Here is a 25,518-nt window from a genome sequence, read left to right as displayed (position 1 = left end):
CATGCTTGTAATCCAAATCCACTCTTAAACCAAAGCAAATTTTCCCATAAGAAATAATTGAAATGCAGACAATTGGTTCCAACCTCCCCCCCTCCCCAATAATGAACTTTTATTCTGAATAACATGTAAGACAAATAAAACAAACATTCAGAAACAGCTGAATGTATCATATTATAAGTTAGGAAGGGAGAATCACAGAGCTGTGCAGGAGGACAGTGACAGAAACTTTTCTATACAACAGTGTGTATAGCTGAGTGTAAGTGCAGACACATTATAGCAGCAGTGTGAATAGCTGAGTGTGAGGCCCCATTATACACACAGAGAGCAAGTGGGGGGGGCTGCCCGAACAATCCTTAGATTGTTCAGGTGGCCCATTGTAGTCAGCAACGGTCTGCTCTCGAGGCTCCTATTACACAGAACAATAAGCAGAAGACCTCCGCTGGCATGATCGGGATCTTTCAGCATGTTGAAAGACCACAATCAGTTGTGCATGTTGGTTGATTGTTGCCTTTCCACATACACTATTAAACAAATTGATTATTGGCCTGAACGGCCGGTAATCGGGCCTTAAAGGGGTAATCCTCCTATAATCTTTTTTGCATAGTTAAGTAGCCCACCCATAGCTCCATATATTGCTCAAAGAAAGTAATTACCTGTTCTGAGACGTTTTGGGGCTATTTCTCCCTACTCACCCCCTCTGGATGCAAAACATTAGCTAATTGGAGTCCACTTGCTGCTTCTTCCTGGCCACTACCTTCTGAGACGTGGATCAAGTGTCCTCCCCTCTCTTCAATGGGATGGGTTAGCAATTATAACCCTGACCACTGAAGTGAAGGAGGACACGTGACCCACTGACATCACCTTCAGTGGGCCGTGTTTCCCATCATATCTCCCATTACCCTCCTGGCAGCACACTTGAAGCCCCTGGTCACCCCAGCACGCAGCCCCCTGAACCCGGAAAAGACAATGCCCCTACTATCCTGCAGAACACCGCCACAGCCTGCCACCATTGTAACTCACAGGGGACAGCTCCCCCCTCAGCTGCCGACTCCCTTCTGTCACTCATGCTGTGGTGGGTCTCCCCCCCACTTCCCCCTCCCACTGCATAGTGCTGCAGCTGTGATCCGGTACACCATCATCCATTACAACCTCTGTCTGCTCCTCCTTCCTGGCACTTAATAGACAAAGTGGTTGAGTGCATGTTAAGCAGCAATCACTACCAATGTTTATTATAGTGGGCTTGGTCAATACTAATTACAAGCCCACTTTGTGTAAACTGTAAAAGAAAAAAATAATAATTATAATGACAGGTGTTGCATGAGTAATGCCAGGAGGTGCTCCAGGAGTATTGCCAGGCAGTGTTGTAGCAGTTATGCCAGGAGGTGTTGCTGGAGTATTGCCAGGAGATATTGTATGAGTATTGCCAGGAGGGGTTGCTGAAGTATTGTCAGGAGGTGCTGCGGGAGTATTGCCAGGGGTGTTGCAGCAGTAATGCCAGGAGGTTTTGCTGGAGTATTGCCAGGAGGTGTTGCAGGAGTAATGCCAGAAGATGTTGCAGGAGTAATGCCAGAAGGCGTTGCAGGAGTAATGCCAGAAGGTGTTGCACGAGTAATGCCAGGAGGTGCTTGAAGGCTTTGAAGGTATATAATACTATATTATATAATGATTCCACTAATTACTATTGTCAGAGATTGGTCTGCTCTGTCAGGGCTGCTCTTTTTCAGTTGCAGCTTCAGTTGCACAGTAAACATAGTCCTGTGTTTACTGTGCAAGGTAGTAATGACAGCAGTGGGTAGGAAATAAAGCTCAGGGAGAAGGATTGCATGATGGGAAATATAGTTTCCTGGCCGGCGCCATCTTGGATTTAGACAGGCTTTTAGAAAAACCTGTAACTCAGGGACAGCGGCAGCTAGAAAGACAAGAGACAGCTCAAAATACTCAGTGGGACTTGGTGAGTAAGATCAGCAAGGGTTGGGAACATTTAATTTTTTAGCTCTTTTATTAAAGGTGCCTTCGCACACACCGGATCCGCAGCGGAGTTCATGCTGCGGATTCGCAGCGAAATCCGCTGCGGACCCAGTGTCAATGCATCCCTATGAGAATACATACTCGCAATGGGATTGTCATTGTGCTGCGAGTATGTAAGTCCTTGCCCTATTAACCCCCACCACCGATAAGGTAAAGAATCATTCTGGACGTTGGGGGTTAATGGGGCCGGGACTTACAGCGGAATGACTATTCTCATAGGGATGCATTGTCACTGGATCCGCAGCATGAAATCCGCTGCGGATCCGGTGTGTGTGAAGGCACCCTAAGTTTGGACAGTGAAAGTTACAATGATTGTTTAATATGGATCCTGTGCTGAAGCTTCACATTTTCTGTGTTATCGTGATCTTGTCTTTCCTCAGTGGGTAATACACAGCTGGATGATGAAATCCATTAAATGTTGATGTCACTGATAAGCTGTAGGCGCCCATGTTTGAGAATATTATCCAATCACCTATCTCCAGTTCTGGGAGGCTGACCTCTTCAGTAATAATGTCATGGTCTGTGCAGCAGGGTCCCCAGAGTATGCTAGGAAAATGCTTCTGTGCATGTTGGTAGTCCTATTAGGAGATACAAGAATATACTGTATTCTGTGTTTAATTATTTATATACAGCTGCTATAAATCAAAGGGCATGTCTGGAGATTCTCTATGCTGAACGGCCATCTCCTGTCTGCACAACAGTAAAGACCAGGACAACCCCCTTGTGCCCTGACAAACCCTTTTAGTCACTTTTACTAGAAGCCAAGGCGGGAGATTTATGAAAGGGTGTAAATATACACCTGGTGTAAACTGCTCACAGCAACCAATCACAGCTCCTCTTTTATTCTACCAGAGCTAAAAGTTGAGCTGTGATTGGCTGCTGTGGGCAGTTTACACCAGGTGTATATTTACACCCTTTTACAAATCCCCCCCCCCCCCAGGTGTTGATTCTAGATATATTTCTCTTTTACCTTCAGTGGCTTTAGTTTAACACCTTTTCCACGTAATTCATCAAGCCTAAATGTTCCGAATGCTCCATCATTCAGATAATAAGAGAGTTTTCGCTGCTCTTTCCCATCTATGTCTGTAAGAAAAAAAAATGAATTGGTCAGAATTGATTTCTTGGAACCACATAGATACATATGCTTCACTGTAGTAGATGACACCTTCCTTATATTTTGGTATATATTAATATGTTAGGCCCTGGTAGGAACTGTCATTTTAACCTCGAATGACTGGGCCATGGGGCAATTGGAGTCCAATAGGAAAGTGAAAATCTTTCTGGTCAACTTTGGAGATAATTAGATCTGCATTATTGTTGATTCTTAACACCTTAAGGACAGCGGGCGTACATTTAGGCCCCCCTCACGGCGACGATCACTGCCATTGGCTGATCAATTTTGGCCAGCCAATGACAGCTGATCAGGAGCTATCCGGGGTCGGTGACTCAGTAACCCGGAAAGTAAAGGTGATTGGTGCGGTCCGATATAATTATACTCAGTGCATCAGGTATTATCACAGCTGTTCTTTGTATAGGATAGCCTCAAAACATGACCTGTTGGTGAGGCCTGAGGACTGGAATTGAGAAGCACTGCAATATACTTTGCATGCCATCCCTTCTCCAGTCATCTAGGAACAGGCCCTGTGTGTTCTGTGGTAAATGAGCGGTGGGGATGCCCAAACACTTCAAAGAGCATGAGGGTGGACTGTTTTGTAGTTTAATACAGTTGCCCCCTTTTCCTCAGTGCCCAGTCTGCAGCATCTTCTCATGCACAGCTCCACTGCACCTTCAGCACTGCATGGGGGCATATTAGGCTACGTTCACACATAGAAAAAGTGGCGGAATTCCGCGGCGAAGAATGCTGCCAGCCTCCCTGTCATAATAACACTCTATGGGAGGCTCGCGCGGCTCCTCCCTCAGCGCTGGAGAATGAATATGTTCCCAACCTGCTAGTATGGCACTGTGGCGCTTGATTATATGTGGCCACGGCCTGGGATTCCCCACCCCAACTCAATCGTCATTAGGTATATGTTATACTGTGATTAGTGTCTGACAGCTGACACACCAGTCAGCTGTCAGCAACTGGGCCGGAACTGGAGTCTCGGCACCAATCGCTTCTGGGGCCGGGACTCCAGGTTCCATAAGTACCTGGCATTGTCTTGTGTTCCTTGCCAGTGATAGTGTCTAACACCAGTGCCTCTGGTGTTTCTTGACCCAGCATTGTTTTCCTGCATTTGTTACCTGGTTACTTGACTTCAGCTTCCGACCTTTGACTAACCCCTTAGATACGACTTTGTACTTCACTGCTCGGCTGGTTTTTGACTTGGACACCTGACCTGTGTTTTGTCTTGTTTCGTTCTGTGTTTCACTTCAGTGAGCTCAGGGACTGCTTTCCAGTTGTCCGTTTGCTAATTACAGCATCTGAGGCAAGTAGGTAGGGACAGTGGGGCGGGTGCCAGCTTTAGGGGTTACCTGTCCTTGTGTCTCCCTGTCCCTATCCTAACAGTGGGTGGAAGGTTTCCTTTAGTCCATGTTCACACAACGTTTTTCTTCGGCTGTATTTTAGGATGGCCATCATTTAGAGGCTAAAATATGTCCATATTTTGAGAATTACAGCAGTAAATAAAGAGCACGATAGTTATTTACGGGTTTAATTGTCAAAATAAGGCTGTATTTTTTCCTCTAAATAACGCCTATCCAAAAAGGATTGTTGATTATTCCCAGTATATTCTCCATAGACCCCATAAGGACTTATGAATATACTGACCTGTGAAATAATCTTCCTTTTTGCCAATGATATTGAGAGCAGCTGTAAAAGCAGAAGCTACAAAATATCTCCCAGGCTCTGCGATAATTTCCACTTCTTCCTTGTTGGGAAAATACTGATCCAAAGCTTTATTTATGACAGCAGTAAACTAAAATGAGAGAAGATTACAGGTGCAAGATAGATAGACAGATAAATAAATAAATTAATACTGTAGACCCTGTTATCAGTAATTGTTTTTATAGGGGTATTTTGCTCAAACATAACCTTTCATATGGTGAGACAATTCATTCCATACTTGTTATTATGTATTCAGTCTCCTTCTCCCAGTTCTTAGTTGCTGCTTTCTGCTGAAGACACAAAAAAACTGTATGAGCTTTTCTCTCTGTGTCCCGGCCGCTCCTCCCTCTCCCTTCCAAAACGGCTGATGTAAACAAGTCCCTATCTGCAACTTTCTAATGCTGGGAGGAGTAATCACGGTGAGTAATGCTGTGTTTACAAGGAACGATTATCGTTTGAATTTGCTCGATAACGATCAAATTTGAACGATAATTGTACGTGTAAACGCAGTGAACAATCAAACGACGAGCGAGAAATCGTTCGTTTTGATCTTACAACATGTTCTTAAATCGTCGTTCGTCATTCGCAAAAAATTCGCAGATTCTTTCGTGTAAACAGTCGTTCACCGATTTAACCTATGTGCGAGATATGCTTAAGCGATCGCAAAACGATTTTTCCATACGATATATCGTTTCGTCTAAACGATGATCGTTATTAAAAAAAAAAACATGTTACTTCTAAATCGTTAATCGTACAATCGGGCGAATTATCGCTCCATGTAAACGCAGCATTAATTAGCAACTTGACCCGAAATTAACCCTCCCAGCATTACAAAGAAGCTACAAAGTTACCAGGTACTTGTTTACATCAGCTGTCTTGGAAGGAGGGGTGGCGTAGAAAAAAGCTCACATGCAGATTTTTTAAATTTACAGCAGAAAGCAGCAGCTCAGTACTGGGAAGGAGACTAAACAGAAAATAACATGTATGGAAGGAATTGTTAGTCTCACCATGAGCAGCAATATATGAAAAGTTATTTTTAAATGGAATACCCCTTTAACCATGTGTTTAACCCCTGGACGACTTAGGATGTACCGGTACGTCCTGGACGTCTGTGCCCAGGCGATTAAGGACGTACCGGTACATCCTGACCTATGAAGCGCGCTCCGGAGTGGAGCACACTTCATAGCAGGTGGGGGCCGGCTGCAATCAGCAGCCGGCACCTCACAGTTAATGACACGCTGCAGCGATCGCGCCGATAACACGGCAGAGCGCCGATAACACTGATCAATGCTATGCCTATGGCATAGCAATGATCAGTGAATAAATCAAAGTATTGTATGTAAAAGTCCCCCAAAGGGACTTCAAATGTGTAAAAAAAAAAAAAAAAGTTAAAAACACCAACACACTACCCCAAAGCCCCTCCCCCAATAAAAGTTGAAATCACCCCCCTTTCCCATTATATGAATAAAACATATAAAAAAATAAATAAATAAACATATTAAATACCGTAGTGTGCGTAATTGTCCGATCTATTAAAAAAACCAATCGTCATGGCAAATGGCGTACACGAAAAGAGGGGAAAAAGTGCGCAGATTACCGATTTTATGTTACATTATATATATATATATATATATATATAAAAAATAAATCAATAAAAAGTGATCAAAACGTCCGATCTTCACAAATATGGTATTAATAAAAACTAGAGATCATGGCGGAAAAAATGACACCCCATACAGCCCCGTAGGTGTAAAATTAAAAGCGTTATAAGCGTCACAATAGTCCCATTTTATTAATAATTAATTGCCAAAAAAAAGGGTTTCATTAAAAAAAAAAAAAATAACATTAGAGAATCTGTGTAAACCTGCATATGGTTGTGTTCGGACTGACCTATAGAGTAATAGTATCATGTCGCTTTTACCATATAGTGCATTACGTAGACACAGGAACCCCCCAAACGTTACCATATTGCATTCTTTTTTTACGATTTCACCAATTTATATCTTCATAAATAATAATTTTACAATTCCATCATACATGTTATGGTAAAATGAAAGACGCCATCACAAATGTAAAAAACATGTACATGTAAAAAACAAGCACTTACATGGCCCTGTAGATAGAAAACTTAAAGTGCTAGAGCTCTTAGAAGGGGAGGAGGAAAAAACGAAAGCGCAAAGAACAAAATTTGCGCAGTCCACTGGGTCATTTAGGGCCTGGTTCTCAAAGGATTAAGGTAGGCCTGGCTTATGGCTTATCCAATATTCTGTTACACAAGGTGATTAGAAATTAAGTGGAACCGCTACATAGTCCAAAACAGTTGGCCTTTACTTCCTCAGTAGAAAAGAATAGGAATGATGAGCAGTCAAAAGACTAGGGCAATATTTCAATAAATTAGTGGGGGTTACAGAATACTGTAATATGAAAATGTTAGTAAGATACTGTATATTCAAGGTAAGGTGATGTTTTGATGTATATTACATACAGTCATGGGATCAATAGTTTGAACAGTTTGACCATTTTAAGAACAGGCTTTTAAATGGGTCCTCCAGCGGGAAAAAATCTATTTAAATCAACTGGTTTCAGAAAGTTATACAGATTTGTAATTTACTTCTATTTAAAAATCTAAAGAATTCTAGTACTTATCAGCTGCTTTATGCCCTGAAGAAAGTGAGTGTTCTTTCCAGTCTGACACAGTGCTCTCTGCTGCCACCTCTATCCCTGACAGGAACTGTCCAAAGCAATAGCGAATCATCATAGAAAATCTCTCCTTCTTTGGACAGTTCCTGACATAGACAGAGGTGGCAGCAGAGAGCAACATGTCAAAATGTAGTACACCCCTTCCTGCAGGACATACAGCAGCTGATAAGTACTGGAAGACTTGAGATTTTTTTACACAGGAGTAATTTACAAATCTGTATAAGTTTCTTCCACCAGTTGATCTGAAAGCAATTTTTTTGCTGGAGTACCCCTTTAAGAGACAATCCTTTTTGGAGATCCTACGCATTTCAGAACCCAGCAAAGATAATTCATCTGTCAGGACAGGGAGGTGAGGACAAGACGAGACAGTGGGCCCTGATACTGAACCCACCCACTGTCCCTGCCTACTTGCCTCAAACGGCCTTAGGCAGCCGCAGACAACCATGAAGACGTTCCCTGTACTAGATACGTGCACACAGAACAAGACAGACAAACAAACACAATAAAGGGGAGCCAAGTCAGAACCAAACAGGCAACGCAGTTCAAAGTCGGAGATCAAACGGATAGTCAAAGGTCAGGCGGGAGGTAAGGTAACAGGGAAATCGAGCAGAGGAGTTAGGTATGGGGATCGCAGGAATAGACAGGGGGAGCTGGGATCAGGGCATGAAACTTAATAGTTAGCGATCAGGACATGACCGCTGGCTCTTTAAATACAGGACCAGGAGCCCGGACCAGAAAGCAATTGGTCCGGACTACTGAGCCCTGACCCAAGACAGCTGAGAAGCTGCAGGCTGGGTGCTCAGTGCTCAGCTGAGCACAATACCGCCCAGCTGAGCAGTCCCGCGTCACTGGAGCCCACGGCGCATCTGCCCCCCAAGCCAGTCTTCCCCCAGAACATAGGGCAGTCGCCACAGACAGCTAGGTGAATGTCCCATGGCCACTCTGCAGCTTCCTACAGCTCCAGTCCTCTTGTCTCTTGAGTGCACAGGGGCCGGTCTGTGCTCTGTGCTGAAGCCCTGCCACCGCAATGCCAAGCCCCGCCCCCCGCAACGTAAAGCCCGGCACCCTGCGTCTACCCCTATGCTTTTAACCTAAGCCTATGAGGCTCATAGCTAAAAGCATACAGTGCTGCTTTGTCCTCCGGCCACTAGAGGCCACTCTCTCCACCCAGCTCTCTCCTGCTGTCTGGATAGAGCCTAAAGACCAGAAGAAGGGTAGTGACTAAATCCCATACCGTAAAGGGACCTTGCTGGGGGCGGGTACACAGCTCCCAGGCAAGCCCTGCCCCGGACGGATTTCATTGGCTGCTTCACTCCGGGCTTGCTAGCAGCCAAAATCAGACCCTGCCGGACCCCCGACCCTAATCCGAACATTTAGTTTTAGGGTTAGGGTTGGGTGTCGGTTTAGGGTTACTATAAACATGACTTATCTATCCCCTTCCCACACAACAACCCTAACCCTAACCCTCAGGGTTGGTGTTAATCACCCTTGGACCCTAACCCTAGTACTAAACGTTTGGATTAGGGTCGGGGTCCGGCAGGGTCTGATTAGGGTCGGGGGTCCGGCAGGGTCTGATTTTGGCTGCTAGGAAGCTCGAAGTGGAGCAGCCAATGAAATCTGGCCGGGGCGGGGCTTGCCTGGGAGCTGTGTGGCCGCCCCCAGCAAGGTCCCTTTGAGGTATGGGATTTAGACACTACCCCAGAAGAAGGTGTTCTGCAGGGAGCCAGGTAATTACTGTACAGTACATAGAGTATACATATATACACAGGGGGAGGCCGACACAGGAGTACACAGAGGATACATATATATAGGAGGAAGCATACACAGGAGTACATAGAGGGTACATATATATATATATATATATATATATATATATATATATATATGAGGAAGCATATACAGGAATACATAGAGGATACATATATATAGTATATATAGGAGGAAGCATACACAGGAGTACATAGAGGATACATATATATAGGAGGAAGCATACACAGGAGTACATAGAGGACACATATATATAGGAGGAAGCATACACAGGAGTACATAGAGGATACATATATATATAGGAGGAAGCATACACAGGAGTACATAGAGGATACATATATATAGGAGGAAGCATACACAGGAGTACATAGAGGACACATATATATAGGAGGAAGCATACACAGGAGTACATAGAGGGTACATATATACACAGGAGGAGGCCTATACAAGCATACATAGAGGAAACATATATATATAGGAGGAAGCATACACAGGAGTACATAGAGGGTACATATATACACAGGAGGAGGCCTATACAAGCATACATAGAGGAAACATATATATATAGGAGGAAGCATACACAGGAGTACATAGAGGGTACATATATATAGGAGGAAGCATACACAGGAGTACATAGAGGATACATATATATAGGAGGAAGCATACACAGGAGTACATAGAGGATACATATATATATAGGAGGAAGCATACACAGGAGTACATAGAGGATACATATATATATATAGGAGGAAGCATACACAGGAGTACATAGAGGGTACATATATATATAGGAGGAAGCATACACAGGAGTACATAGAGGATACATATATATATAGGAGGAAGCATACACAGGAGTACATAGAGGATACATATATATAGGAGGAAGCATACACAGGAGTACATAGAGGACACATATATATATAGGAGGAAGCATACACAGGAGTACATAGAGGGTACATATATACACAGGAGGAGGCCTATACAAGCATACATAGAGGATACATATATACAGGAAGAGACATATACACAGGAGTACATAGAGGATTAATATACAGTGGTGCTTTGGATTATGAGCATAATTCGTTCCGGGACCGTGCTTGTAATCCAAATCCACTCTTAAACCAAAGCAAATTTTCCCATTAGAAATCATAGAGATGTAGACAATTGGTTCCCCACCCCAAAAATAATGATTTATTATTCTGAATAACATGTAAAACAGATAAAACAAACATTTATAAACAGCATAATACGTGATATTATAAGTTACTGTACAGTAAAGGAGAGGATGGGAAACACAAGGGCTGACAGAGACTGCAGGGAGCATGAAGGAATGAGCAGGACAGATGTGGGCACAGTATAGCGGCACTCTCAGTCCAGGGAGAGAGGGGTTACAGCTATAGAGAGATTACCTCCACAGTCCTGTCCCCTGATGTAAGCCCCAGCCTGAAGTGGATCTGCTATAATTTGAAAGGTGAGGGAGACTTCCTGGGTCAGAGTACAGTGCTGTAGACCCCGTTATGCAGACCGTGCCTCTCCTCCACTCGCGCTCCAACCCAGTACAGGGAGCTCTTAAACCAAAGCAATGCTCTTAAACCGAGTCACAATTTTGAAAAACTGTGAGCTCTTAAACCAAAACACTCTTAAACCAAGGTACCACTGTAAATAGGGGGAGACATATATTCAGTATGACATAAAGGATACATATATACAGAAGGAGGCATACACAGGAGTACATAGAGCATTAAAGTGTCACTGTCGTAAAATTTTTTTTACAGAAATCGATAGTACAGGTGATTTTAAGAAACTTTGTAATTGGGTTTATTAGCCCACAAATGCATTTTTATCATGAAAAAGCAGTTTGAAGCTCTTGCCCCTGTCTTCATAGTTCTCTGTGAAGAGGGAAGGGGTGGAGGGAGATGAGGAACCAAAACAGGACAACAAAGACTTAATTTACAGCTACATCACCGGGATACTAAAAGGGCAGACTAGATGGACCCAGTGGTCTTTTTCTGTCGACAAACTTCTATGTTTCTATGTTTCTATCTCCTCTGAAGTGAGCACTAACCTCTATGACCTCTGAATAGCGCTGTCAGCTGTTGATGACTAATCTCCCCTCTCCATAGAACAGACAGTATCCAACTGATGTAAAAGAGTAGAGATTTCCTGATAATGAGCAGTGAATGAGAGAGAAGAGGGGGGGGGGACCTGGGAAAAGTCTAAGGGGGACCTGTATCATCTGTCGCTCCGGGGTTTTTCGGTGGAAATTTGCCGATTTGCGCAATATTTTATTCGCAAATGGCCGATTTGCGAATAAAATATTCGCAAATCGGCACTTTCCGCGGAACAGGGGGCGGAACAGAGGGCGCGGACTCAGAGTCCGCGCGATTCATCATCCGTTCCGCAAAAAGATACGCCGAAAACCTACTCCAGTCCTCAGCTGGCGTAGGTTTTCGGCGGTGCGCACCAGAGCGCACGGGATTTATGTAGAGGCAGTCCGTCTCTACATAAATCCCCGTAGCGCCGGAGATGCGGGGACATTTATGAGTCCGGTGTAAAAAACGCCGGATTTAATAAATGTCCCCCTTAGTTTTCAATGCAGATAATGGCATATTTGCCTAATAAACCCAATTACAAAGTTTTTCAAAATCGCCTGGACTATTGATTTCTGGAAAAAAAAATAAAAAAAATTTAAATGACAGTGACACTTTAATATATACAGGGGGAGACATATATACAGTAGGACATAGAGGATACATATATACAGGAGGAGGCATTCACAGGAGTACATAGAAGATACATATATACAGGAGTACAAAGAGGAGACATATATGCAAGAGTACATATGAGGGCGATTTCAAACGTACTGGATCGGCAGCACATTCGCTGTGGATCCAGTGGCATTCATCCCGCTGCGAGTATGTGAGTTAACCTCCCACCGCCTGCAGCCCCGGCCCGAGCATACATTACCTGCTCAGCGCCGCGGCTGCAAGTTAGGCTCCTGGCTCTCATCGTTCGTAGGCAGCCAATCAGTGCATGGCAGCACTGATTGGCTGAGCAGGACCGGAGCCGGAAGCCTTACATGCAGCAGCGACGCCGAGCAGGTAACGTATGCTCCGGCCGGCAGGCTGCGGTGGAGGGGTCATCTCACATACTCACAGCAGTGGATTTCGCTGCAAATTCACTGCATGAAATCCGCTGTGGATCTGGTACGTGTGAAGGCACCCTAAGTATGTGTGTTTGTTGTTTTATTATTATTTTTACTAATCAGGGTGGACACATGAGGGGGGTATTCTAAAAGGAGGAATAAACCATGGGTGGGGGATTGCCTATACCCACAGGGGGATTGCTTGGGGGAGGGGGGGATTATGACATCTACCTTCCCTGCACTGATGTGGGGAGGGTAATAATAGGTAAGGGCCAGAATGGTCCTTGAAGGATGGGCCGCTAGCCGGTTACTTATGGGCCAGTGCTGTGTGCTTGCCCCCCAGGCCAAAATTTGCCAGCCAGCCAGCCAGCCCCTGCCGTTGAGTATCCGTGACATCATGCGGCCCTGGCCGGGAAGACAGCGCTGCGCTCCAGCCGAGGTCAGGTCAGGTAAGTTCCTGACATCAACATTAGATATTAGTGTGATTACAGGGGCTTCATTGTTTGTTTAAAGCAGTGCATGACTTAGCGGACATAAATAAAATGCCAAAGTTTAATCTTGGAAAAAGACCAGAGGTGCCAAATTGCATTAGTATAGGGGTGTATATATATATATATATATATATATACACTACCGTTCAAAAGTTTGGGGTCACATTGAAATATCCGTATTTTTTAAGGAAAAGCACTGTACTTTTCAATAAAGATAACTTTAAACTAGTCCTAACTTTAAACAAATACACTCTATACATTGCTAATGTGGTAAATGACTATTCTAGCTGCAAATATCTGGTTTTTGGTGCAATATCTACATAGGTGTATAGAGGCCCATTTCCAGCAACGATCACTCCAGTGTTCTAATGGTACAATGTGTTTGCTCATTGGCTCAGAAGGCTAATTGATGATTAGAAAACCCTTGTGCAATCATGTTCACACATCTGAAAACAGCCTAGCTCGTTACAGAAGCTACAAAACTGACCTTCCTTTGAGCAGATTGTGTTTCAGGAGCATCACATTTGTGGGGTCAGTTAAACGCTCAAAATGGCCAGAAAAAAAGAAACTTTCATCTGAAACTCGACAGTCTATTCCTGTTCTTAGAAATTAAGGCTATTCCATGCGAGAAATTGCTAAGAAATTGAAGATTTCCTACAACGGTGTGTACTACTCCCTTCAGAGGACAGCCCAAACAGGCTCTAACCAGAGTAGAAAAAGAAGTGGGAGGCCGCGTTGCACAACTAAGCAAGAAGGTAAGCACATTAGAGTCTCTAGTTTGAGAAACAGACGCCTCACAGGTCCCCAACTGGCATCTTCATTAAATAGTACCCGCAAAACACCAGTGTCAACATCTACAGTAAAGAGGCGGCTGCAGGATTTTGGGCTTCAGAAAGAAAAGCCATATCTGAGACTGGCCAATAAAAGAAAAAGATTAAGATAGGCAAAAGAACACAGACATTGGACAGAGGAAGACTGGAAAAAGTGTTGTGGACGGATGAATCCAAGTTTGAGGTGTTTGGATCACAAAGAAGAACATTTGTGAGACGCAGAACAAATGAAAAGATGCTGGAAGAATGCCTGACGCCATCTGTTAAGCATGGTGGAGGTAATGTGATGGTCTGGGGTTGCTTTGGTGCTGGTAAGGTGGGAGATTTGTACAGGGTAAAATGGATTCTGAATAAGGAAGGCTATCACTCAATTTTGCAACGCCATGCCATACCCAGTGGACAGCGCTTGATTGGAGCCAATTTCATCCTACAACAGGACAATGACCCTAAACACACCTCCAAATTGTGCAAGAACTATTTACAGCAGAAGCAGGCAGCTGGTATTCTATCGGTAATGGAGTGGCCAGCGCAGTCACCAGATCTGAACCCCCTTGAGCTGTTGTGGGAGCAGCTTGACTGCAATTTCTCCAGCTTACCTCAACAGATTAATAGCTAGAATGCCAAAGGTGTGCAATGCAGTAATTGGTGCAAAAGGAGGATTCTTTGACAAAAGCAAAGTTTGATGTAAAAACAATGTTATTTCAAATACAAAACATTATTTCTAACCTTGTCAATGACTTGACTCTATTTTCTATTCATTTCACAACGTATGGTGGTGAATAAGTGTGACTTTTCATGGAAAACACAAAATTGTTTGGGTGACCCCAAACTTTTGAATGGTAGTGTGTGTATATATATATATATATATATATATATATATATATATATAAACCTTGCCTCTATATCTCACACTGAATTTATTGAGAAGCACTCAAATCTGGAGAATCTGAGGCTGCACCACTTTTCTGTAAAAGTCTTACTGAGATGCAAAGTAGGTGGTTTGGTGCACTGGGGGTATTCCTTTAACCCTCTGTTCACGTATATAGCCACCCGCATGTTCCTCTTACCATGCCTCCACATAAATGCTTAGCTTCCCCTCTGCAGTGATATAACCCTTTACTTAGGACTTTAATTCATTCATACTGCTCTTATGCCAATCACATGTACTGAAGGGGCTGTCATATGATGGATGTACCATACACAAGTTCAGACAAACATTTTTGAAATATGCATAGTAGATATAATAATAATGCCTTTATTTATATAGCACACAGATTCCACAGCACTTCACATAGTTTTTGCCAATTATTGCTCTCTGTCCCCATTAGGGCTCACAATCTAAATTCACCTATCTGTATGTTTTGGGTGTGGGAGGAAACCGGAGTACCCGGAGGAAACCCACGCAAACACAGAGAGAATATACAAACCCTTTGCAGATGTTGCCCTTGGTGGGATTTTAACCCAGGACCCCAGCGCTGGAAGGCACCGTATCAGGTCTACTTGGTAAGATTACCTCACTAAATGCTGGCTGAAAGTTGTCGTCTCCAGGAAAACCTCCTCCGATATCTAAGAGCCTCATTGCATGACCAAATTTCCTTCCAAGGTCAAATACATATCTGGCATCAGCAATGGCCCAGGAGAAAGTTTCTGGCCTTTTGGATTTTGAACCAATGTGAAAGCTGCAGCAGAGGTTGAATAATTAAGTTACGTAGAAGGCAAAGCTAACCAAGCTATTATGGAGATCAACAGATATAGATGACAAATAACCCACAGCACTCCAGCAGACGTATAGAAAAGTAGTGTTGGTTTATTCCATACGAGTCTTCAGAAACAGCAAAAAGGTGCAACACAGCTAGCAAAGTGCAATGTTCTAATGGTCTAATATCGTTATTTAAGATAAGCAAAGCAAAACTGATCTGTGCTCATATCTCTCAAGCTGAATGCTCTGTGCAGTGGGAGGTTGGCTGTATCCATGTTTTCAAGGAGGTGCCTTGGTGGTATCTGCCTTCTGCACATAGCAGGCAGCCTGAGGGATAAGAGTGCAGATCGGTTTTTGCTTTGCTCACTTCTAACTGTTATTTTCAAGCATATCAGCAGATATAGAGAGACAGATTAAGCCTAAGAGTCCTATTACACGCTCAACTCTGTGATCAGTGCTTGTTTGCAGTCATGAGAATAGGCCATGAACAATTGCTTAACCTTAGACAACCTAGGACGTACCTGTACGCCCTGGCCACCTGTGCCCAGACAACCCTGGGCATACAGGGACGTCCTGTGCTATGAAGCACGCTCCTGAGCAGAGCACGCTTCATAGCAGGTGGGGGTCGGCTGCAGTGAGCAGCCGGGCCCTCACCATTGATGACAGACTGCAGCGCTGCAGCCTGTCATTAACCCCTGTCACTTACCGATGCAGGAGTCCCAATCGTTTTAATGCACCACTGTAGGTCTCTTACCCTCCTCCGTGTGGTCCGATCAGCTCTCTGCTGATTAAGTCTGCCACAGGCAGGCTCAATCAGCAGAGCGTCTATAACACTAATCAATGCTATGCCTATGGCATAGCATTGTACAGTGTATGCAATCTAATGATTGCAGATAAAAGTCCCCCAGTGTGTAAAACAAAAAAGGTAAAAATGTCTTTATAAATACCCCAAAGCCCCTCCCCCAATAAAAGTTAAAATCACCCCCCTTTCCTATTATATAAATAAAACATATAAAAATAAATAAACATATGATATACCGTAGGGTGCGTAATTGTCTGATCTATTAAAATATAGCAATCGTCATCGTGAACGGCGTAAACGAAAAGAGGGAAAAAAGTGCCAGGATTGCTAAATAAGAAAAATTAATATAAGGTAATCAAAACGTCCGATCTACACAAAAATGGTATTAATAAAATCTAGAGATCATGGCGCAAAAAATGACACCCCATACAGCCCCATAGGTGAAAAACTAAACCCGTTATAAGCGTGACAAAAGGCCCATTTTATTAATAATTAATTGCAAAAAAAAAAAAAGGATTTCATAGGAAAAGTAGGAAATTGCGGGGGTCCAACCTTTGCACCGCCATGATTTCCGTATCAGGCCTCGCTTGCTCTGTTATGAATATGCTGATTGGCTGGGTGGCGGGGGTACAGAGGTTGTTTTTGATTGTATTTATAAAATACAAAGTAATATAAACAAGGTATGGATGAATAAACAATAACATACAAGCCAAGCTGGTCTTTAAAAGGTCTGAATATGATTCAGGTGCCATAACAGGACCAAAAGAAGGTATATCAAAAACATTTAGAATATTGTAGACTTTTTGATGTGTTAGTGCGGAGGCCATATACCTGAGAGAGCATAATAGACATTTTCGGATGGTATTTCATATCAAAACATAAAGAGATATGTAATAGTTGGGGAGGAAAGGAGGGAAGGAGGAAGGGATAGTAAGAGGGAAGGGAAAAGAAAGAAAGGAGAGGGGATAGTTGTGGTAAGGTGGGGTCCCAGACCCATAGGTCAGATTTAGTTAAACTCTTCTTATTCTAGTGATTAGTGGTAGTCTGTTTATAAGGTTTCTTATTCAGTGACTACAACACTTTGTGCATATATTTTATGGATATTCGCTGAGAAAACATGAGTATATCAAACATTTATTCTGGAATTTGATTTAAAAAAAAAAGTATTTACCTGACTCCAACTACTTGTAAATTTAGAATGTTTGCCAGCTTTAAGAGACCTTCACACTTTGGTAAACAGGCACCAAATTTCTTACTGAGGACACTTACTGAGTCAGTGTCATTGGTGACAATTCGGAGGATCATCCTGCAAGTATGATAATAAAATAAGAAGGAAAAGTCTTAAAGGGGTTACCCAGCGCTACAAAAACATGGCCACTTTTCCCCCTCTTGTCTCCAGTTCAGGTGTGGTTTGCAATTAAGCTCCATTTACTTTAATGGAACGGAGTTTGAAACCACACCCAATCTGGAGACAGTAGATGGGGAAAATTGGCCATGTTTTTGTAGCGCTGAATAACCACTTTAAAGGGGTTATCTAGCGCTACAAAAACATAGTCACTTTCCCCCTACTGTTGTCTCCAGTTCGGGTGGGGTTTTGAAACTCAGTTCCATTGAAGTAAATGGAGCTTAATTGCAAACCGCGCCTGAACTGGAGACAACAGTAGGGGGAAAAGTGGCCATGTTTTTGTAGCGCTGGATAACCCCTTTTAAAAGGGTCCCATTCAAGTTGATAGATCCAGTTATGTTCATCTTATAAATAGACTAGAAACAGTTTTGTCCATTATTGTCCATATGACTCTTCAAAATTAAACCACACAACATTTATCTCAGCTCCACCAGACTTTAAACTTTTTTTAGACATAAAAAGTGAGAAGTTTGGGATATTATATTACTCTCGTACAACTACAGCTGAAGCTAATTCCTCCCTGTATTGGTAACTGTAGCATAAGGAAAAGAAGTTGATTAATATGACATCTTGTGTCCACTTACTCGGCTGCTGGGTGATTCTCTGCCACTTTTAGCAGTTCACTTTCACAGTCAAAGGTCATTTTCAATACCCCATTCTTGGCTGCGTGGCGAATGTGAGATGGCTGCTTACAAGTGTTAGCATAGACTATATCATCGGCTGGCACTCCTAGACTCAATACCAGGTCTATCTCTACCTGTAGACAAGCAAAGTTAGCAACTGCACATATAATATCACCCATAGCTGAAGATAGAGCATTGTGAGGGCACGAAAGTTTGGAGAGCCCAATGTTTTTTATGGACCTGGGTATTTTACAACTGTTTTCTAAAATGATCTTTTAAAGTGAATGCGATCTAAAAATTTTTTTACTTTCCTCCCCCACCTCTGAGTCTGTACCAATGCTGCCCAATAGCTTTCTCCCCAGAAGGGCTGGGTGGACAGGGCATTCAACTGCAACCAAGGTTGCATGGTTTTCTGCGAATGCAGCAGTTGCACTTTAGTACATGCCCCATAAACATGACTCACTCCCTTTATAACAGCTTTTTAGACCCAAGAACTACCCCTTCATCAAGTGTACTGTTAGGCTACAAACCCACCTGCCGGATTTGCAGCGAGACCCCTCACTGCGTATTTGCAGCGAGACTCGCTGCAGATCCCAGCCCTATACTTTCAATGGGATGTACATTCCTGCTGCGAGTTGGTCCGCAGCCCGCCCCGTTAACCCCCGGCTGCCGGAGCTGCAGCCCTCTAACACCTCCCACAGCCCGGCCGCCCGATCGCCCCCCCGCAGCCCCGATCGCCACCGCACCCCAACCCCCCCCCCCCCCCCCGCAGCACTGATCGCTATAACTCCCCCCCCCCCCCCCCGCAGCACCGATCGATCCCCCGCAGCCCCAATCACGCCCCTGCCGATCGGGGCTGCAGGGGAGCAATCGGGCGGCCAGGGCTGCAGGAGGTGTTAAAGGGGCTGCGGGCGGGCGGCTGGCTGGAGCATATACTTCACCTGGTCCCTGCTCCGTCTTGCTGAGGACACCGGGAACCGCCGAAGCAAGCCGGAGCCGGGATCAGGTAAAGTATCAGCTTCGGCGGCCAGGGGGTTAACGGGGCGGGCTGCGGACAAACTCGCAGCAGAGATGTACATCCCTGCTGCGTGTTTGTCTGCCATTGAAAGTATAGGGCCGGGATCTACAGCGACTCTCACTGCAAATACGCAGCGAGGGGACTCGCTGCAGATCCGGCAAGTGGGTTTGTAGCCTTAAAGGAGAAGTCCGGCCAAAATTATTTTTTTATATGTTATTACTTATGAAAAGTTATACAATTTTCTAATGTACATTAATTATGGGAAATGCTCATATACTGCTATTTCCCTTAATTTAGTTTATCAGGAAATGTTAGAATTCTCTCAGATCCAGTGACGTCACGACGAAAGGTGTAATTCCTATGGAGTGTCCAGCAGGATGCCGCTCTTTATATAGAAGTCAATGAGTACCATTGACTTCTATATATAGTGCGCCCCTGCTGGACACTCCATAGGAATTACAGTGTATGTAATGTAATGTTATGCACTGTACTTTTGGGGACTTTATGAATACATTTATAGAATACTTTGGGGAGCAAGTGTCCTTGCTCCCCAAAGTATCCCATAAATGTATTCAATGAATAGATTTGCAGGGCACCGAGCAGGAAGGAAGAGAGGTGCAATCTACCTCCCCCCTCCCTGCTCGGTGCTGGGAACATATCCAAAGTACTACTCCCCCATTATCTGCAGATAATGGGGGAGTAGTACCTGTGCTATCTATCGCCGCCCGCGCCGCAGCTCACACAGGGGCTGCCTCTGACTGCCGCTCACTAACACCCACCCGCCCGCGCCGCTACTCACTATCCAGCCGGCTGCTACTTACTATCCAGCCGGCCACTCACTCCCACCCGCCCGCGCCGCTACTCAATATCCGGCCGGCCGCGCCGCTCCTCACTATCCCTGACTCCCGCCCGCACGCCCCGTTCCTCACCGCTCCTCACACTATCTGGCCGGCCGCCGCGCTCTGCTCATGCATGACGGCCACGTCAGCCCGCCCCCACCCCGACCCGGAGCACGGCACTTCCTGGTGTCCCCCGGTGAGGAATGGGGCGTGCGGGCGGGAGTCAGGGATAGTGAGGAGCGGCGCGGCCGGCCAGATAGTGAGTAGCGGCGCGGGCGGGTGGGAGTGAGTGAGCGGCCGGCTGGATAGTAAGTAGCGGCCGGCTGGATAGTGAGTAGCGGCGTGGGCGGGTGGGTGGTAGTGAGCGGCAGTCAAGAGGCAGCCCCTGTGTGAGCGGCGGCGCAGGCGGCGATAGATAGCACAGGTACTACTCGCCCATTATCTGCAGATAATGGGGGAGTAGTACTTTGGATATGTTCCCAGCACCGAGCAGGGAGGGGGGAGGTAGATTGCACCTCTCTCCCTCCCTGCTCGGTACCCTGCAAATCTATTCATTGAATACATTTATGGGATACTTTGGGGAGCAAGGACACTTGCTCCCCAAAGTATTCTATAAATGTATTCATAAAGTCCCCAAAAGTACAGTGCATAACATTACATTACATACACTGTAATTCCTATGGAGTGTCCAGCAGGGGCGCACTATATATAGAAATCAATGGTACTCATTGACTTCTATATAAAGAGCGCCACCTGCTGGACACTCCATAGGAATTACACCTTTCGTCGTGACGTCACTGGATCTGAGAGAATTCTAACACTTCCTGATACACTAAATTAAGGGAAATAGCAGTATATGAGCATTTCCCATAATTAATGTACATTAGAAAATTGTATAACTTTTCATAAGTAACAACATATAAAAAAATTATTTTGGCCGGACTTCTCCTTTAAGGTGAATCTGTCAGCTGCAATTCATGTTCCAAACTGCTGACACTGTTAGATGTTAGGTCAAGGAGACATATGGTACCCTTCACATATCAGTCTGTGTTTCCAAACTTATTCTTCAGTGAAAAGTGTCAGAAATTATTTCCCAAGCTGCTGTTCTTCAGAGAGTTATAACACCTCCTCCCATCCTATCCCTATCATGGCTTGGGGCCCAGCTTGCTTATTAAAGCTTGCAACAGAGTAGAAGCTCGGAAAAGTGGTGGGACCATTATGATAACCAGAGTTCTCAATGGACCCATGTCAACTACACATCTCTTATATGATTTTCATGCATACAACCCAAGCCTGGTTGTGATCTTGAAACTGGTTTTGATACAGTTAGCAGATTACCTTGCTGGCACAGTCAAATCCAGTACCCAGAATTGCGAGTGTCTGAAGAACCAATTTACTGCTGTTGCATTTCACAGCATAGAAAGGCTTGACCCGGGACAATTCCTTACAGAAATTGTGGTATTTGTTCACCACATCATAGAGGTCAGCAACATAGAAGGCGTCCTGGTTATCCTGTTGTCACAATATAGTTATTACAGAGGAATACAAAGAAATAGTTTTCTGCAATATTCTTGTGGTACGAGTTGATTGTCTTTGGCTCAAAACCAAATGGTGATCTGAACCAACACAATAAAAATACAGCAACTGATGCGCTAATATCAGAGACTGAAACAGACCTGTGCTCTTATTGTCTCATTTTGAACAGAAACCTTCGACTATGTTAGACACTAACAAAAATATCTTGGGATAAACATGGCTGTAACTTACCGGTCCCAAGCTATCTGTTTTGTTCTGTATGAACTCCACGACAGACATGCCCTCTTTCACAATAGTCACATTACTGAGTAGATCGTCTGTTCCATTGCAAGTGCTATCCTTTCCTTTAAGCTGTTTCCCCACTTGAAGGTGTTTTTTGTCTGTTTCATACAAAGTGAAAAAGAAATATTATAACTGTGTTATAAAAGCTCTAATTTATGATCTTATGGTAAAGAGAATTTATTGGAAAGTTACAAAATTCATTGGGAAAGTTACATAGTTACATAGTTACATAGTCAATACGGTTGACTAGTGATCTCCAAACTTTTTGATAATACTGTAACAAACTTATAATCTGAGATGCCTTTATGTTCTGATGGATCTCTAGACAACTGGGAATGTCAAGGAATGGAGGGATCGGGTTACAAATACATACATAACCTATGAAGCATGGTCTAAGATATTGACCAATAAAGCTAAAGATAAAAACTAGGAAGGGTTATTGAACGCTAAGGCTATGTTTACACACAATATTTTATTTTAATATTACATTTGTAATACTTTATTGGCCAACCTCTTAAAGGGGTACTTTGGGCATTAATATTTTTTTATATCTTGCTGGGGTTGCATAGAAAATAATAAACAGTCCATACTCATCTATAAGGCTTAAACAGGGTCCTCTTGTTACGACTTCAGGTCCCCCAGTGAAAGGACGCTACTTCCGAGACGGATTTGTCTCAACATTGACAGCCCGCTCAGCCAATCACTGAATAAGCTGAAACAGCGCCGTGACCAGCGTGATCTAATGTCAATGTGTACTTAACGTTATGCTCATGAACTTACTTCATGGACTAACTACAGTTCTGTGATGTACAGCTGCAGCACCCATCCTTAAAGGGGTGTTAAATCATCCCTCCTCCTTGAGACAAACAATTCCTTCCATACTAGTCATTATTGTTTAAGTCTTCTTCCCCCAGTTCTGAGCCTGCTGCTTTGTGGTGAAGACACGGAAAACTGTGTGTGAGCTCTTCTCTCTGTCTCACCTTCCTTCTAAGATGGCTCATGTAAACTGGGGGAAGAAGATTAAAAGGATAATAACAATAATAAGTATGGAACAAATTGCTAGCCTCCAGGACGGCTTATGATTGAACATGTATTTTACCTGACCAGAATTTCCCTTTAAATCCCAGGCAGCCATGCTTTACATGTATGTTACGTTGCTAAACATCACAAACCTGCAATTGCAAAGGAAATCAAAAGTCTATTAGAACTCAGCCATCTTCCATGTGATTTCTTTCCCTGTTAAGCCATAATCCAGACATTAAAGGGGTACTCCAGCAGGGGGGCACTTTTGTGCTGGGACCGGGGAGGAGGTGGCCGAGGAAAAAGACGTCCACTCACCTCCCCGGTTCCAGTGGCGGGGCCCGGTTCCTGGCCGCTTCCGGGTGTCTGACGCGGGCCCGAGATGTGACATCTCAGGTCCGCTCAGTGAAGGAGGCGGGATCTGAGCGTACTTGAAAAGGATCCCGCCTCCTTCACTGAGTGGCTGAGCGGACCTGAGACGTCACGTCTCGGGCCCGCGTCAGACACCCGTAAGCGGCCGGGAAACTAGCACCAGAGCGCCGTAATGCGGGACCCGCCGCACAAAAGTGCCCCCTGCTGGAGTACCCCTTTAATAGCTGAGAATGATCAATCTGTCCAAGACAAAAGCAGTCTGATTTCCTCCCTCAAATTGCTTCAGTAAAGTTAAAGCGGATTGGTCCTCAAAATCTGACCTTTTCCTGAAATACTTACTCACTGGGCTGATATCAGACACATTATTTACTTACATGTATCTTGCAATAACAAGTCCTGTATTTGAGACATCTTCCAGAAATGTTCTCTTTGGGGAGATCTGAAGGAAAATACATTTATAAAATGCTATAAATAATTCTATATTGCATCATTTCTGATTATTAAAAACAGAGTTATCATGTTGGGTATTATTAATAATCTTCCATAGATGATGTGTACAATGATTTTTTCTAAACCTTCAAGAACTCTATTTAATCTCTATTTCTTAAAGTGTGACTGTCTTTATAGAAAACTTTTGACATGTCATAGAGACATGTCGGGACAAGTTGGGATTGGTCAGGGTGTTCAGACCTGTACCGATTGGGAGAACGAGGTGGGAGAAGCGTGCTCCTCCCCAAGCTCTTTGTCCCCGATCAAAACTTTTGACCTCTCTATGACATGTTAAATTTTTTTTATAATGACAGTGACACGTTAAGGTTTTTCATACAAAAATGTACACATAACATATCCATTTACAAACTAACATAAACAAACACAATATAGTGTGCGTAGAGTTTCTAAGGTTGGTAACATAGAAACCTCAATAATATGATACACTCTGGGGTCTCTGTCTGCTAGCCATCCCATAAAATTTTTCTCGCACACCCCTGGGGGAAAGGCCAAGTTATGGAAGATGGGGTGAGAGGCCTATTTCAATTAGCTAAGAGACATCTCTTCATGATTCTATCCCTGTTAGTCTGCTAGAAGGGGGAAGCCAGGTAAGAAGATGGAGGTATGGATAAACCATATAGCACTCCAACAGAACCCATTTCTTATTCTTACTGTCAAAGAACCAATCTAAGGGTATGTGCACACCCTTGATCATTCTTTGGACGGATGAAGGAATCCACCCGTGCATAGAATAGAGTCTATGACAGCGAGCGAGTCCGCGAGCGGCGAATTCCGCAACAGAGTTTTCGGCAAAAGTACTTAGTGTGCACATACCCTAACAACAGCAGCAAGATAGATGTTGTGTGGTACAGTCTGGGACCTGGTAGCCCCCCCCCCCCCCCTCACTTTGTCTTTACCAAATAAATTTAAGGGTGCCTTCACACCTACTGTATCGCAGTAGAAAATCCGCTGCGGATCCGCAGCGGATTTGACAGTGCGTATTTAATGCTGTGTTCATTCATTTAGTTAAATCTGCTGCGGATCCGCAGCGGATTTTCTACTGCAATACGGTAGGTGTGAAGGCACCCTTAAGAACAAAAATTTCAGTTTCTGAAAAAAATGATGAGATTGTTTGAAAAATATACGAAAATCTTGGCATTATGTCCATTTTAAGGACATTTATCCTGTAAAACCACGAAATAATCAAGAGCTCTCTTTACTAAGCGGCATATGCTGGCCCTGGAGCAGGTGTATATTTGTATCATAATTTATGCCTGTGAGGAGGTGTAAATCATGATAAATCGGGTGTGGGAGGAGGCCTCCTTCCTGCCTTGCAGAGCCCCTGTCCGCCCATCAGGGATAAGGCGAGAATCTTTCTCAGTTTAGGAATAACTGTAATTATAGCAAAGAGATTGATGGGCAAATTAAACTAGAGGGGATATATGGTTGTATACTTTAGTAATGAAGGGACAATATTTCCCTATATCTTTTTTTTAAATGTGGCATACAGCCATCTGGCATTGGTGCCTTCCTCGCAGGGGTAGCTTTTAAAGCTATCCCCACCTCCTCCTCTGAAAAATTATCATCTAAAAATAAACAATTGTCATTGGAGATAGTAGGGGGGGGGGGGGGCGTTTCCTGCACAATT

The 25,518-nt window shown here is 43.9% G+C and overlaps 1 protein-coding gene across 1 annotated transcript; it reads right to left on the bottom strand.

The window, feature by feature from the left end:
* Positions 1-2,355: 2,355 nt before the first annotated feature.
* On the bottom strand, positions 2,356-23,818 carry LOC138799599 (ornithine decarboxylase-like). Its single transcript, XM_069981027.1, has 9 exons — positions 23,756-23,818; positions 21,939-22,087; positions 21,510-21,683; positions 18,276-18,448; positions 17,458-17,592; positions 15,299-15,464; positions 4,796-4,943; positions 2,999-3,111; positions 2,356-2,606 (listed from the first exon to the last, which is right to left on the bottom strand). Exons 1-9 carry the CDS (start codon positions 23,790-23,792, stop codon positions 2,370-2,372), a joined length of 1,332 nt encoding a protein of 443 aa, XP_069837128.1. The 5' UTR covers positions 23,793-23,818; the 3' UTR covers positions 2,356-2,369.
* Positions 23,819-25,518: the final 1,700 nt, after the last annotated feature.

This window comes from Dendropsophus ebraccatus, chromosome 8 (assembly GCF_027789765.1).
Source record: "Dendropsophus ebraccatus isolate aDenEbr1 chromosome 8, aDenEbr1.pat, whole genome shotgun sequence".
Classification (NCBI taxonomy): Eukaryota; Metazoa; Chordata; class Amphibia; order Anura; family Hylidae; genus Dendropsophus; species Dendropsophus ebraccatus.
Note: the sequence above shows the minus strand (reverse complement) of the source record. Positions and strands in the feature narration are given on the sequence as shown.

What these genes read in the sequence shown, in the direction of transcription:
- LOC138799599 (XM_069981027.1), bottom strand. Translation starts at nt 23,792, where the DNA reads ATGTCTCAAATACAGGACTTGTTATTGCAAGATACAT. An exon ending in GATTTGACTGTGCCAGCAAG is followed by an intron (nt 18,449 to 21,509) that starts GTAATCTGCTAA and finishes GCTTGTCTACAG; the next exon opens with GTAGAGATAGACCTGGTATT. An exon ending in GAGAATCACCCAGCAGCCGA is followed by an intron (nt 17,593 to 18,275) that starts GTAAGTGGACAC and finishes TCATACTTGCAG; the next exon opens with GATGATCCTCCGAATTGTCA.